This window comes from Megalobrama amblycephala, linkage group LG21 (genome assembly GCF_018812025.1).
Source record: "Megalobrama amblycephala isolate DHTTF-2021 linkage group LG21, ASM1881202v1, whole genome shotgun sequence".
NCBI lineage: Eukaryota > Metazoa > Chordata > Actinopteri > Cypriniformes > Xenocyprididae > Megalobrama > Megalobrama amblycephala.
This window is the reverse complement of record NC_063064.1, coordinates 23,533,602-23,548,481: the sequence shown is the minus strand read 5'-3', so window position 1 is coordinate 23,548,481 and position 14,880 is coordinate 23,533,602. Positions and strand designations below refer to the sequence as shown.

At 38.8% G+C, this 14,880-nt stretch overlaps 1 protein-coding gene across 12 annotated transcripts in view; it reads left to right on the top strand.

The window, feature by feature from the left end:
• Positions 1–14,880, top strand: part of slc8a1a (solute carrier family 8 member 1a) — a 59,678-nt gene that overhangs the window by 929 nt on the left and 43,869 nt on the right. For 9 of the 12 annotated variants that reach the window (XM_048172328.1, XM_048172327.1, XM_048172322.1 and 6 more), the window contains exons 1-2: positions 4,572–5,799; positions 5,940–7,797. In XM_048172328.1, coding sequence (XP_048028285.1) covers positions 5,766–5,799; positions 5,940–7,797 — 1,892 coding nt within the window. In that variant the 5' untranslated portion in view covers positions 4,572–5,765. Of the gene's footprint in view, positions 1–3,061; positions 4,547–4,571; positions 5,800–5,939; positions 7,798–14,880 lie in introns of those variants that run through there. The other 3 variants (XM_048172323.1, XM_048172324.1, XM_048172329.1) reach the window with 3 other exon arrangements.

Here is a 14,880-nt window from a genome sequence, read left to right as displayed (position 1 = left end):
GAAATATAATGCATGGTTTGAATCGAATTATAAGATGATAATCTGATGCTCGCTAATGTAAATCAGGTGTCTTTTAACAAGTTTTAGTTCAGTGGAAAATTTACCGTCAGAGGTTTATCAAAGATGCCTAAAGAAAAGTTATTTCTCCAGAACGACACATGCGACACATGTTGAACGACACATGCGACACATGTTGATTATTCCTCACATTAACATTCAAAAACGAAAATATGAGGACTAGAATCTGAAGAAAGATAGTATAGTTTTACCAAGAAATGGAAATTGTAACCAGTTGTCTTTTAAAAAAAGTTATATATATATATATATATATATATATATATATATATATATATATATATATATATATATATATTTTTTTTTTTTTTTTTTTTTTGTATGGCCTCCTTTGGCCTTGATAACAGGTTGCATTCTTGCTGGCATCTGCTTTTCCACAGTCTCTGTTGTTATTGACTTCCAAATAGTTTCTAGTTGTTTGCAAAGACTTGCTTTTGATGATACTTTTGTGTGATCTATCTTTGAATCTATTAAATCCCAACAATGATTATATTTTAGCATTAGAAACACTACTGTGACTAAAGAGCTTACACATACTGGTGTGGATTAACCATTACATTAAACATAAAAATAATTTTCGTAATCACCAGTACTGTTAGTTTAGGGCAGATGTTGCATAAACCTTACATTGGGTGGTGGTCTAATAAATATATATATATATATATATATATATATATATATATATATATATACATACAGCTGATACATTTTCTCATAATTGGCAACATTGTGGCAAAAAACATTCATCATTCCTTTTTTAATCTGCTTGGAAGTTATATTAATTTAGTGGTGACGATGTTTTTACGGTGTGATTCGGACTTCATTCGAGACGACTTTGCATTTAAGGGCCTACGAGTTGCTTAGCCAAGGCAAACAGAGGAAAATTGAGTGAGAAAGGAAAAAACAGCAAGATGCATCATCATCCAAGCTGATGTATAGATTCAAGGAATTTCTACCAAAACTTACTCTCAGACTTGCAGCCCAGTAAATTGCTACAGCTCATGCATGCCAGTTCTGACCTCATGTCAATGAGGTGAGAGAACTGGGAACAGTCTAGCTCTTCCATGACATAACTACAGTACATTGACTGACTGCCCATGAGCAAGTGACAACATGCTGTTGCTTATTTATTTATTTACTGTTTTACGGTGGAAAGGTTTTGTTTGCCAGGTCAGGCATAAGAGACTTGCATATCTGTGGAACTGCAAGCACAAATAGTCATCTTACAGAGAGAATAACACACCTCACTGAGTCAACGGTGAGCTCACTCCATCTCAAGGCCTCCCCTCCTCGTCTCACAGCACAGCTGTGGAGCAATGCGAGGTGAAAGCTGGCCACAACAGCAAAAGCCTCAAGATGTAAAGTTCACGGCAAGCTGCATTCGGACATTTTGTGTTTGCTTCTGCATAAGGACACATTTTGAGATGTGCTAAGGCTGAAAGACCATGTGAAATGCAGAGTAATCATTTTATTGGCATCTTTCTGTAGCCAATACATGTAATGAATTGTTCTATGTACTTCTTTTTAAAGGGTTAGTTCACCCAAAAATGAAAATTCTGTCATTAATTACTCACCCTTGTATTGTTGCAAACCCATAAGACTTTCGTTCATCTTCAGAACACAAATGAAGACCTTTTTTTTTAATGAAATCTGAGAACTTTCTGTCCCTCCATAGACAGACATACGCACCTGAAGCTTTGACGCTTCAAAAAGTTCATAAAGAGATTGTAAAACTAACTCATATGAATTGAGGCTTTTAGTCACAAACATTGTTCTGCATAGAGGTTCAAATTCATAATGTATTCTGATCCAGCTGATACACATCAATTCTCTTTCGCTTAGACACTTTGGATGATGCAGAATGTGACTTTTTTTTCTTTCTCATCTCTTGCATGTGTGCATTTACCCAATACTTAATCATAAACCACAAAACCAATTGCACACAGATTGCACCGTGTACGAGTATGCAAGACAACCTCTATAGTGTATACATGCATATATTTGCGTCTGCATTGTTTCCATCAAGGGAGCCATCGGCAAGGCACAATAAGAAACATGATTCAAATTAATGGAGGCCCTTCAGGTCATATTGGTCTAACGCAGGGAGACACATCACGACAGGGATCACGTCACTGGCAAATGTGACCTGGCATGGCATAACACTGACTCAAGATAGGGCACAAAAGTGTCTTTTCCGCAGTAGCAGTTAAGTGACGAACACAGACAGGGAGCTGCATAGTGCGGCTCAAAACTGATAGATTTATGTTGAATGTTAACGGCACATGCATCGTAAAGAAATACTGTAGCATAGAAAATCTTACAAAATTGCTGATGATAAATGATCAGCCAAATGCATATTGTATTATTTATATATAATAATCAAATGATTTATATACTAAAATTATAATACTATAACCTAATATATTTAAAGAATTTGTCACTTTGTGATTGGATGTTAAACTTTACTTGATTTTTAAGATAATCTTTAGACCTATGTTTGTTCTGCTCCATTTTCTATACTTATTTTTATTTTATTTTTTGAGAAAAAAATGAATGGGCCTGCTGAATGAATTAAAACATTGTAAAGTGAGCTGAGAGAGCTACAATCTATCAATTGCTGATGTTTCTTTGTATTGTGGTAGCAAATAGGCTATGTTTTAGTAGCCTACATCAAGCTAAACTAAATTAAACTGAGAAGTTGCCTTGGCAGCTAGCTGATTTTTAAATATATGTTAATATATTTAAATATTAGTAGTAGTATTAATTTCAATAAACATTTATTATATTTCATGTAATAAAAACGTTTTATGGTTGTAGTTTAGTTAACCCTGATAGGCCTATCCACAAGTGCTGAAAGTGCTGATAGTAGATACAACCATCCCAGACAGCAACATAGTATGGCCCAGATCTGGCCCACATCCGGTACATGTGGATTACACGTGGACCAGATGTGGGCCGACACTATGTTGCTGTATGGAATAGATGAGTACAATAACACTGTGACGTTCCAAGTTTGTTGTATCACTACATGACGTTCATGGCTTCGGAGCCAAATTGGAGTGAACGCGGAGCAGAGAGTGGAATTAGGTGGAGCGAGGAAACTGTTGTTTTTTAAAGTCGAAACATCGGTGTTTTCTCTCAAGAACGGAATGGGATTTTGTTTGCAGCACGTAGCGGCTTTTGGAAAATCAGTACGTCCACGGTTTCTCTAGTGAATTGACGCAGAGATTTGTTTAATTTACCTGAAAGTAACCGCGTTTGAGTGTTCTCATTCTCCATCGCTCGGTGTGGGCTTTCATTCAGGGAGCGGGAAATGTAAAATGAGGAGCCAATCGATTACAGAAAGCTTTGTGTGAGACACGGGGAATTATTCGCCAAAAAGTACATACAAAACACCTTAGCAACTGCCTAACAACTACCCAGAACGCCTTAGCGACCACCTATCATACCTTAGCAACCGGATGGCAACGCCTTTGCCTTGTCAACCACCTTTGCACCTGAAAGTAGCCGCGTTTGAGTGTTCTCATTCTCCATCGCTCGGGGTGGGCTTTCATTCAGGGAGCGGGAAATGTAAAATGAGGAGCCAATCGATTACAGAAAGCTTTGTGTGAGACACGAGGAATTATTCGCCAAAAAGTACATACAAAACACCTTAGCAATTGCCTAACAACTACCCAGAACGCCTTAGCAACCGCCTTCGACGCCTTAGCGACCACCTATCATACTTTAGCAACCGGATGGCAACGCCTTTGCCTTGTCAACCACCTTTGCACTGTTGATCTAAAAAAAAAAGTGAATTACATAAAATGATGACTTTTAAATGTTTTTTTTTAATTATTATTTAACTTTTTTCTTTTATGTAACGTTTATTCAATTTGATATGTACTGAATTATCAGTATAATATTTAATATTTAAATAGGCCTATATAATTTATGATAATCAACCAATGTTAAAATATGCCAAAGGTAAATATGCCTCTGAAAATCACATCTAGGGGACAGATGTTGCTTAGCCTAATGGAAAATGTAATTTCTGACTTATCTTTTATCAAGAGTATTGAGTTGTGTGTTCTCTCAGTTCAGTGTTATCAGCTCGTGGGGGTCTGGCACGAAGCCACCGCACTATCCAGCCATCCGAACACAGTCTCCCCTCCTCCGGTCAGAAATGCGAATCCGTACGGAAATCGGAAAATATGCTTGCAGCACTTAGGAAAAGTAGCCTACAACTCTCCGCCGCGCACTCTCCGTGTGCAACTCCAAATGAATCGCGTGTCTCTCACACAGCTCTCGTTAACGGAATGATTCAACTGCTGGAGGATGAGAGTGAACGGTCGCGGTACTTTGCAAATAAGCGCTGCCGGTAAACGGTCCGGTTGACTAAGGTTGTTTTGCCGGAATCTCCGAGCGTCACTACTACAGCTGTATCTACATGTGGCGGCTTTCACATCACCACAGCATTTCGCTTTAAAAGGTAGACTTTACTATATTTCAGACTGTCTGCAGGTGTATGTAAATATGTGTTTCTTTGCCATATGTTATATTGGTGAAAAGGGAGAATGTAAATTCACAGTAATTCGTTTTTTCTTTAGAATAATCATCTTTGAGATGTAAATGCCTATTGCATGCCTAAGTTCAAACGCAGTTAGTTAGATGCTTTTCACATCTTTCTTCTCTATTAATTAAAGCTCTTTCTGCAGTCTGTCGTTCATTTATGACATGTAAGTTACCTTTTTTGTTATTTTCTTACTGAAAAAACAACCAGCCTAAAATGGTATACTGGTTTGAGATGGTCCCACATCCTGGCCAAGCTGGTGTTTTGCTGGTTTATCTGGTCAGCAAGCTGGTCTACCAGTCTGACCAGCTAAAACTTAGCCAACAGACCATCTTGACCATGCTGGGTGACTAAGTTTAAGACCAACATATCATCTTAAGCTGGATTAAGCTGTTTTTTTCAGTAGGGTTATTATAAAATAAAGATTAATTTGCATAAAATTAAAACTTAAATTGATTAATGTGTTTTTATGTGTTTCTATTTGATGCAAAACAGCTGTTGTATAAATGTGTGTATTGTTTGAATGATTCTGTTGTACATGATCATATCTGCTTGTCTACACCGTCACCATCATCAAAGCTTAAACCATGTCATCACCTATAAAATAAATAAATTAATTAATTAACAGACACTTTTTTTCTCACTACTCTATTTTAAATTAAACACAAGGAAGAGTATTGAATATCACAGGCCACAGGTAATCTCAGCTGCACTGATTTAGTAATAAAGCACCACTGTGAACATGTTATTTGGTTTTATAAAGTGTGGTGTGTACTTGTATATTGAGTACTTCAATTTTTCAGACAAAAATGTACCAATTATTTTGCATATTTCTTCTCCACCAAAGGAAATGGTTAGATCAAACTTTGGTGCCACCAAGCAGCTCGCAGTCTAAAAACTGGCCTGAAACATAAGTGGAGTGGAGTGACAAAGGTTACACTCCACCACTCAACACTTTCTGCAATCACTCTTTTCCAACTCCGCTCCATTTCCTCGCTGTGTTTTCCCCGTTCTGAGAGAACATGAAGTGAGAGAAAACACTGATGTTCTGACTTTAAAACTTGCTTCAGGCAAACTCCGCTTACACTCAGCAACGCTCACATACTCAGGTCTGGGATGTCGTGAAGCATGTTTACAAATGGTGAAACTTCCCAGTGCTGTTACTGTAAACTGTAAATATCAGCTCTCTCGGATCATTGCTCGGCCAATCAAATTTGAGCATCAGAACTAACTGTTGTTTAGTATCTTGAATGCTGGTCAACTATCTTGCTGTTGTATCATTCTTAACTCCGCACTTTTTCTTCCCTCACAGGCTACGGGAGAGCAGGAACAAAATACCTCACTAGGAACATGGGCCAATCTGGGACTTCATTCTATTTTTCTCTTGCTCTAAACCTCAGCATCTTCCTCTTAGTTTTCTCCTATGAGCTTATGCCAGCCACAGCAGGCAGCTCTAAATCGAGCTTAGATGTAGATACATCTCCAAACGAAACCTCTTCACATGAGACATGTGGTGGTAGTTTTGAGTGCAAAGAGGGCGTGATCTTGCCAATGTGGATGCCGGAGAACCCGTCTTTTGGGGATAAATTGGCCAGAGCCACTGTGTACTTTGTTGGTTTGTTCTACATGTTCCTGGGGGTATCCATCATTGCAGACCGCTTTATGGCTTCCATTGAGGTCATCACATCCCAGGAGAAAGAGATCACCATCAAGAAGCCAAATGGAGAAACCACAACCACTACTGTTCGTATTTGGAATGAAACAGTCTCGAATCTAACTCTCATGGCTCTGGGTTCGTCAGCCCCAGAGATTCTGCTTTCCGTGGTTGAAGTGTGTGGACACAACTTTGACGCAGGCGAGCTGGGCCCAAACACCATTGTTGGAAGTGCAGCTTTTAATATGTTTGTCATCATCGGTCTCTGTGTTTCTGTGATACCAGATGGAGAGCATCGGAAGGTCAAGCACCTGCGGGTGTTTTTTGTCACTGCCACTTGGAGTATCTTTGCATATACGTGGCTTTATCTGATCTTGGCGGTGATTTCCCCAGGTATCGTGGAAGTCTGGGAGGGACTGCTTACTCTCTTCTTCTTTCCAATTTGTGTTCTTTTTGCTTGGGTTGCAGACCGCAGGCTTCTATTCTACAAGTATGTGTACAAACGTTACAGAGTCGGAAAACAAAGGGGGATGATCATCGAGACCGAAGGTGAGCCGGAGCTCCAGTCAAAGGCGGATATCGAAATGGACGGCGGGATGCTTAACTCTCACGGCGAGGAGTTCTTAGATGGAACGGTGGATGTTGAAGATAAAGACATGGATGAGGATGAGGCCAGGAGAGAAATGGCTAGGATATTGAAGGAGCTGAAACAGAAACATCCGGAAAAAGAGATGGAGCAGCTGGTTGAGCTCGCAAACTACCACGTCCTCAGCCAGCAGCAGAAGAGTCGTGCGTTCTATCGCTGCCAGGCCACTAGGCTCATGACCGGTGCGGGTAATATACTAAAAAAACATGCAGCAGACCAGGCCAGAAAAGCACTTGGCATCCATGAACTTCGCTCGGAAGTATCAGATAATGATCTTTCCTCCAAGATCTTCTTTGACCCTGGCACATATCAGTGTCTTGAGAACTGCGGAACGGTGGCTTTGAATGTGGTACGACGCGGCGGCGACTTAACTAGCACTGTGTCGGTGGAGTACCGCACTGAGGACGGCACTGCCAATGCAGGCTCTGATTACCAGTTCACAGAGGGTGTTATAGTCTTCAAACCAGGTGAAACCGAAAAGGAGATAAGAGTGGACATCATTGACGATGACATTTTTGAAGAAGACGAACACTTCCTGGTTCATCTCAGCAACGTCAAGGTCATATCTGAAGGAACCGACAATGGGAACCCAGGCGCCAATCATGTGGACACATTAGCTGGCCTTGGCCTTCCTTCAACAGCTACTGTGACTATCTTTGATGATGACCATGCTGGCATCTTCACATTTGAGGAACCAATGGTTCATGTCAGTGAAAGCATTGGCATGATGGAGGTGAAGGTGGCACGTACCTCTGGAGCCCGTGGAGTAGTGGTAATCCCCTATAAAACAATTGAAGGCACAGCAAAAGGTGGAGGAGAGGACTTTGAAGATACCCATGGTGTCTTGGAGTTCCAGAACGATGAAATTTCGTAAGTGCTTTTTTTTTCCTTTTAACTATTCAGTTTTAGAATGTGTTGCATTGTGGTGCAAAATGACAAACTATATCATGGATGTCAGATTCTTATTTCACAATTCAAAGGGGAAGCAACATAATCTTGTATAGTTGAAAACCCTAGTTAGTGTTCAACAATAAGTATGGCCCACTTGCCTTGAGTCAGTTTTGGGCCAGGTGACTGAACTGTCATTTGTCCTATTGCATTACATTTTATTCCCAAGTTTGGGTTATTATTCCCACTTGGTTTTCTGTGACGATATGGTTGTAAAATCTGCTTGTCAGATTTTTAAACGTGTCAGTTAGCTAAATTATCTAGCTGGCTGATGGTCATTTGCTGCCTTGGCGTTTCCTGTGTTATTGTAGAATTTCAGGCTATTATTAAAAAATTTCCTTTGTAAAGAAAATGTAAAAATTTTTGGCCTGTCCAGGCATGCTGAAAAAAATCTTTACTGTTGAGCCCTAAATAGTGTAATCAAAAATGATAAATTCATCAGTCTCCAAGCCATCCAGATGATTTTATCTCCTCAGTCTTTCTTCTTTATTTCCCACAATATGTTTCCCCCTTTGATGTATCTGTTTGCTGTAAGGTTTTTTTCTGGCTCATTTTCCTTTGCAGCCCTCCTGGTGCTTTCTTTTCACCCTCTCATTTCCCCACTAGCTTTGCTCACTCTTATGTTTCCATTTTGCTCAGTTTATTTCAGAATCTCACATTTATAAATAGTTTTTTATATAGCGGCTGCTCCCAGATCTCTTAGTACTCCTTAAACTGTGGCTTTGACATTGTTGTACCACTGTATATGACAAAAGTGTGATTTAAGGAAGTGCAGTGAAATGGTCGGATTTACTGTATATCATTATTTTATTGTTAAGTCATTGCAGTAGCATGCATTTCCACCTCAAATTTGGACCTAATGTCCTTAAAGTGGCATGAAAACTATTTAGCTGGATCAGAAGAGAGTAAGAGATACTTTTATTGCTAGAGGTGATTAAGTTCCTTTGACACACAATAAAGGCTTTGACAAATGTGGTCCTTGAAGTCTGAACTGAATGAAAAAGCATCTGGTTTGGAGTGAATGAGCTAAGTAGAAGCTTTCCACAAGTCGGATCTGCTTAATCTGTGTAGAGACATGCCACAGAATGTCCTGGAGTTCCAGAACTGCTCATTTGGGTGACTAATTACATTTCCATAACTGTTGCAATGCTCAACTTGAGCTTGAGCTCCATCGCTAGGGTTTCTGGCAGAGAACAGGCTCTCCTCACCAATCTCCTCCTCTTCTGACACTTCTGGCACTCATCCTCAGATCATTTATTGGTATGATCACATACTTGACAAGGTGGCCTGAACCCCAGATATTTTCCATGACAGGGAGGATATAATGATAACAGATTTACTCAGTCAAAGATAAACAGCTCTGAATTTGCTCCAAGATCTTGAAATGGAAAAGCTCCCTTACTTGTGCTTATTTTAAGCTGATTAATGGGAAGACATGCACAAATGTAAACAGAGGTAAACGCATTGCTTTGAAGTAAGCAACCTACACCACGCTGATCTGGCTATGTCTACAGATTAAACTCCATATATGGGCATCTCGACTCTGGACACTGGATCCTATTTGGAGACAACTGGATGATTTTATATGGTCCTAGTTCAAATCAGTGTCCTTTACTCGTAATTTAGATGGAATCAGTCGTTTGGAAGTCTGGCAATAAAATAGGTGATTTGTTTTTAGTGGTTAAAGGATTAGTTCACTTCAGAATGAAAATTTTCTGATAATTTACTCATCCCCATGTCATCCAAGATGTTTATGTCTTTCTTTCTTCAGTCGAAAAGAAATTAAGGTTTTTGAGGAAAACAGTTACCAACGGGTTGAAGGTCCAAATTGCAGTTTCAATGCAGGGCCTTATCTAGCAAAACGATAGGTCATTTTCTAAAAAAATAAATAAATTGTATAGTTTTGAACTACAAATGCTCATCTTGCACTAGCTCTGTGATGCACCACGCATTACGTAATCACATCGGAAAGGTCACGAGAGGTAGGATGAAGTTCCGCGGTAGGGCGAAAAACTCCATCTCAATTTCTCCTCCAACTTCAAAATCGTCCGACATTGTTGTTTTACCATTTTGTATAAAGACAGTTTGACTTAGTCTTTGCATGTTCACTTTGTAAATACTTGCTCGGCACTACCGCCTACGTCACGCATGACCTTTCCACCGTGATTACGTAACGCGTGGCGCATCACAGAGCTAGTGCAAGATGAGCATTTGTGGTTAAAAAGTATATATTTTTAATGTTTTTTTTTTTTCTAGAAAATGACCGATCGTTTCGCTAGATAAGACCCTTATTCCTCAGCTGGGATCATATAGAGCCCTTTGAAGCTGCACTGAAACTGCAATTTGGACTTTCAACCTGTTGGTAACTGTTGAAGAAAAATCTTAATTTCTTTTCGACATGAAGTAGGGCTGACCGATATATTGCATGCGATTGTCACGTGCATTTCGTCAGTAAAGCCGGTTCCCTGATTGCCGCTAAATCGCCATCACATTAGTTGCGTCCCAAATGATGCACTATACACTATGCACTTATACACTATGTACTTGTGCACTATGCACTCATACATGTTGTGCGTGAATTGTATAAGGTTATTTTGTCATTTAACAACGGAGTCCGATCCTCCTTTCCCCTCCGCTACGTAATTAAAGCTGCGACAGTTGAGTGCACGAAGTGTCCAACATTCCACACTTCGTTTTTTCCGTTAATTTAGTGCACCATCCGGGTATTTAAAGTGCACTTTTTCTTTTTGGAATTTTCAGTGTGAACGCACTACTGCACTATTTGTACTTAAAAACGTCATAGAATAGTGCACAAATACGCGAATTGGGACGCACCTCTGCTTTCAAATGGAGCGGCATTTAATAGACAGAGCCGTAGATCACTGACAAGCCACGCAATAGAGGGTATGCAAGTGACGTCACCGTCGACCGTTACGGCTGCGGTCACGTCCACTGAGAGGCAAAAGTCTGAAAAAACCAAAAGCATTGGTTTTTAGCGTGAATGTCGCGAAAAACACACAAAACACATCCAAAACGGGAAAGTGCTTTGTGATTGACTGTACAAATAGCTTTGACACAAAACCTGAGGCATATATTTAAAAAAAAAAATCAGAAAGCAACAGAAAAGGCAAATGGATCACTGCAATTCACAGAAACATCTGAACTCCAGGCAGAGAAACATGGATTTTCAGTTATCATTTTGTGTCAAAATGTTGGATTTTGAGGTAAAATCATACCGTATTGTATTGTTATATATTATGTTGACAACTCATCAATTAAATATTTTCGATCTTATATTCTGCATAACTGTGTTTTTAAATAAACAACACTGGTAAAAACTAGACTATAAAACTATATATATGTTTTAGGGCTGGTCAATATGACGATATAACATTGATATAAGTGATTACGCGGATTTAAACCTACCTATATTGTAGTTATATAAAATATTCACAGGCAGATTTGCTTTATGTATTTCCCTACCGTCGAAATCAGGCACATATAAATTTCATGAAACACGACTCCTGGCTGCATGTCAATATCCATGGATTAGTTTTATTTGACAAGTTGTAAGGAACACATTCAATTCCAACTTTTAGTGTAATTCGTTAGTTTTACTCGCGTTTTCGCAGTTTCCTCTACTAAATCCAGTCACGCAGCAGGTTCTTTTGCCACTCAGTCCAGCTGAGGGAGCGCGTTTTCGGCGGGAAAGTGACGTCGACGAATACCCTCTATATCGCGTTCACATCGCAGATGAATCGCCTGAATCGATATTGCGTGGCTTGTCAGTGAACTACGGCGCTGTCTATTAAATGCCGCTCCATTTGAAAGCAGGTGATCGCGATTTAGCGGTAATCAGGGAACCGGCTTTACTGACGAAATGCGCGTGACAATATATCGGTCAGCCCTAACATGAAGAAAGAAATACATAAACATCTTGGATGACATGGGGGTGAGTAAATTATCAGGAAATTTTAATTCTGAAGTGTACTAATCCTTTAAAACAGGTCAGATGAAAAACGATTATTATACATTTGGCACTAAGGATGTCAATAAAAAAGTGAGATGAATGAGGACCCTAAGATATCTCAGTGGTGGTAGTGTGTACACTGAAGTAGCCTTATCTTCTCTTACATGCTTTGATTATTATTAGAGTAAACCTATAACTGGCCTCTAATCACATGGGCACAAACTGGTCTTAAAAACCCTAGAATTTAGCACTATAAACACTAGTTTGAATTTGGATCCCTGTTATTGATGTGTTAGCATTGAGTGTTTCATCCTGATGGGGGGCTGTCAAAGACACGAGCAATCCATCTGCGTCCTCTTAGGGTTTTGTCATGCAGAGTAATGAATATAATGTTTATCATTAGCAAGTTTTAAATGTTAATCTTGCTGCACTTTAGGGCTATATCCTTATTTATTAGCAGTGAGGATTTTTTTTTTTTACATTTTCCTCAATACGCAGAGTAACAGCATGAATAAGGGTATTGCCAATGATCTTGTTAAAAAAGAAAGAATGAAATTCAGACATGGGAAAAAAAAGGGCAGACAAAGAACACAGAAATAGTATGTTAGGCATGTTTATCTTGGCTTATGCAAGACTGGACTTCACATAAACACTGTAGCATACATGGAGGGGACAAAGTCTCTAGGGGGGAGGGAATTTCCATCAATATTTGTTGGAAAATTCCATATAGTATGTACATTTGGGTAGTCTCTCGAAATAGTCAGAAAAACACTACAATTATTTTGTTACATCATGTTATACATGTTATTTTTGTTATATCTAGACGAGTATGATATTTCTGTGATATCTGTCAGGTAATAAGGATTTTTTAAATGTGGCCTTCACTGAAAACGCTTCCAGCATCTTTAGTCTAATTAATTCAACAGTCAAATGCGTAGTTAGGGTCTTCAATAAGACACTGCGACATGACCTTTGTTATAAGGACACACTATGTCCACATGCACAGTTGCCAGAGTTCTTGCCTCTGCCTACGGCTAATTAGATGACTTGTTCAGTGGTCATGTGACAGACAGTGACCCTTGGGCAGTGCATCTCATATGAGCACTTAAAAAAACGAAGACATGTGGGTGCAACTGATGAGTTGAGGAAAACGGAAGTAGAAAGAGGTTGTTGTTGTTTCAGATCTATTACACAGAAAAAAATAGTTTAATTAATTTAATTAATTGAGAAGAACTTTTTCATGCAATTAAATTAAGCCTTAAATTAAGACAATATTTTTTTTTTACTAATTACTTATTATAGATTTTCTAGTCTTGTACAAATTTAAATTAATTTTGCTGACTAGATGCAATGAAAATTACCTATAATGCTCATCTGATGAAGTTACTCTACTTCAACAAAGAATTAAAATTTATATATTTTATTGCATAATATCATAATTCATTTTAGTACTTTACTTTATTATTTTATATAAATAATTAGCTAGATGCAATGAAAAGGACAAGATCAGATCATGCTTCTCTGATAATATCATTATTCATCTTGGTACCATTATTCAAATTGATTGCATGTCATTGCAATTGTGTTGCATTAACTCATTTTTTTGTTAACTAAACTGAACAACGGGCAGAATCCTTTTTTTTAGACTTGGTTTCTCTCTGTTTATTGGTCAAGAACTATGTCCTGATTCTGCAAGAGAAGGAAAGAAGCTCCAGGGTTTATCGTTGTGTTTTTGGAGCGTGTTTTTCCCCCCTAGTCGAGGAGGAGAAGGCACACTTCTGTCGCTAGAGTCTTCTGCCAGCTCAGAGCTGCCCAGACAAACAGGCTGTCAGTTGATTTCATGTGACTCGTTGCACAAGGCTTAGATAGAGTCAGCAGCAGTGCACCATTAAATCACTGCTCCCATCTCTGCTGGGAATATTAATCACATTAGGTAGCCCCTCTTGGCCAGTTATTATCTTATGATCATCTATGACTAATTCAGATTATTTCCAGAGATTTCCGTGCCTGCCAAACGCTTGTGGCTTTGTGTTGTACATGTGTTTCCCAATTTTTTCATTAGGAGATCAGCCTTTTTTTCTGAAATATCTTGATGATAGGTTTACAATAAGGTCTTTTAAATATGTCTGTGGGGATGTACAGTAGAGGTCAGGTTGTGTAGCTTTACATAACGTGATATTCATGGCATTAATGCATTAATTGTTTAAGACACCATACTGGCGAGAATGTTCTTCCTCTTAAGGGAGGTCATGAAAATTTGATTAAATATGGAAAATGTGCTTTTTTTTCTCGGTTTGATGACATGAATCAGCAGTTGGCTCACAGAGAGCCAGCCACCGTCAGAATAACCCTCGGTGTCCCTTAAAGGCGAGTTTGTTCTTAAAGAATCTTGGTGAATCTCTTAGCATTACTTCTGCCTGTTTAGTTTAGTTTATTCATTCATGATGAAAACTGTACACATTGAGTGATGGAGATTGTTTAGAGGACAGAGAAAGTATGACCCTGTCTTTGAAAAGTGGGAATTTTATTTCATTTTATTTCTGCTTATTTTATACATTTTTCTGCAATATTTACCCAGAATTCACTACAAAAATACACACAATTCATATACAATTTGTAATTAACAGCAGACGGATTGCAGCCAAGCCGATATATATCACTCTATCACTGTTCCCCTTCACGTAAAATAACAAATATGGTGCTTAAAATTAGAACTGTGGAAAATCTCTGCAAAATTTCATGCTGAGGAGTGGAAGAGAATGTGAACAGTTATTTGGCCCACATTCATTCAGCTTTGTTGTTGTCGACATAGAAAAAGCTTTGGGTCTGAAAATGATTTTCCTGACAGGTTATGGTTCAATTATTCTTAGTCAGACCAGCTTTCAACTTGAAAAATGACTGCAAGAAGTTCCATACATGCTTTCAACCTGCTCTCCCTCCCTCTCTCTCTTCCTTCAGTCTCTTCTCTTACTGTAAGGTTCTCCTCTTTTTGCCCCATGCTTATTTTGAACACTTGCATAAACTCCATGATGTAT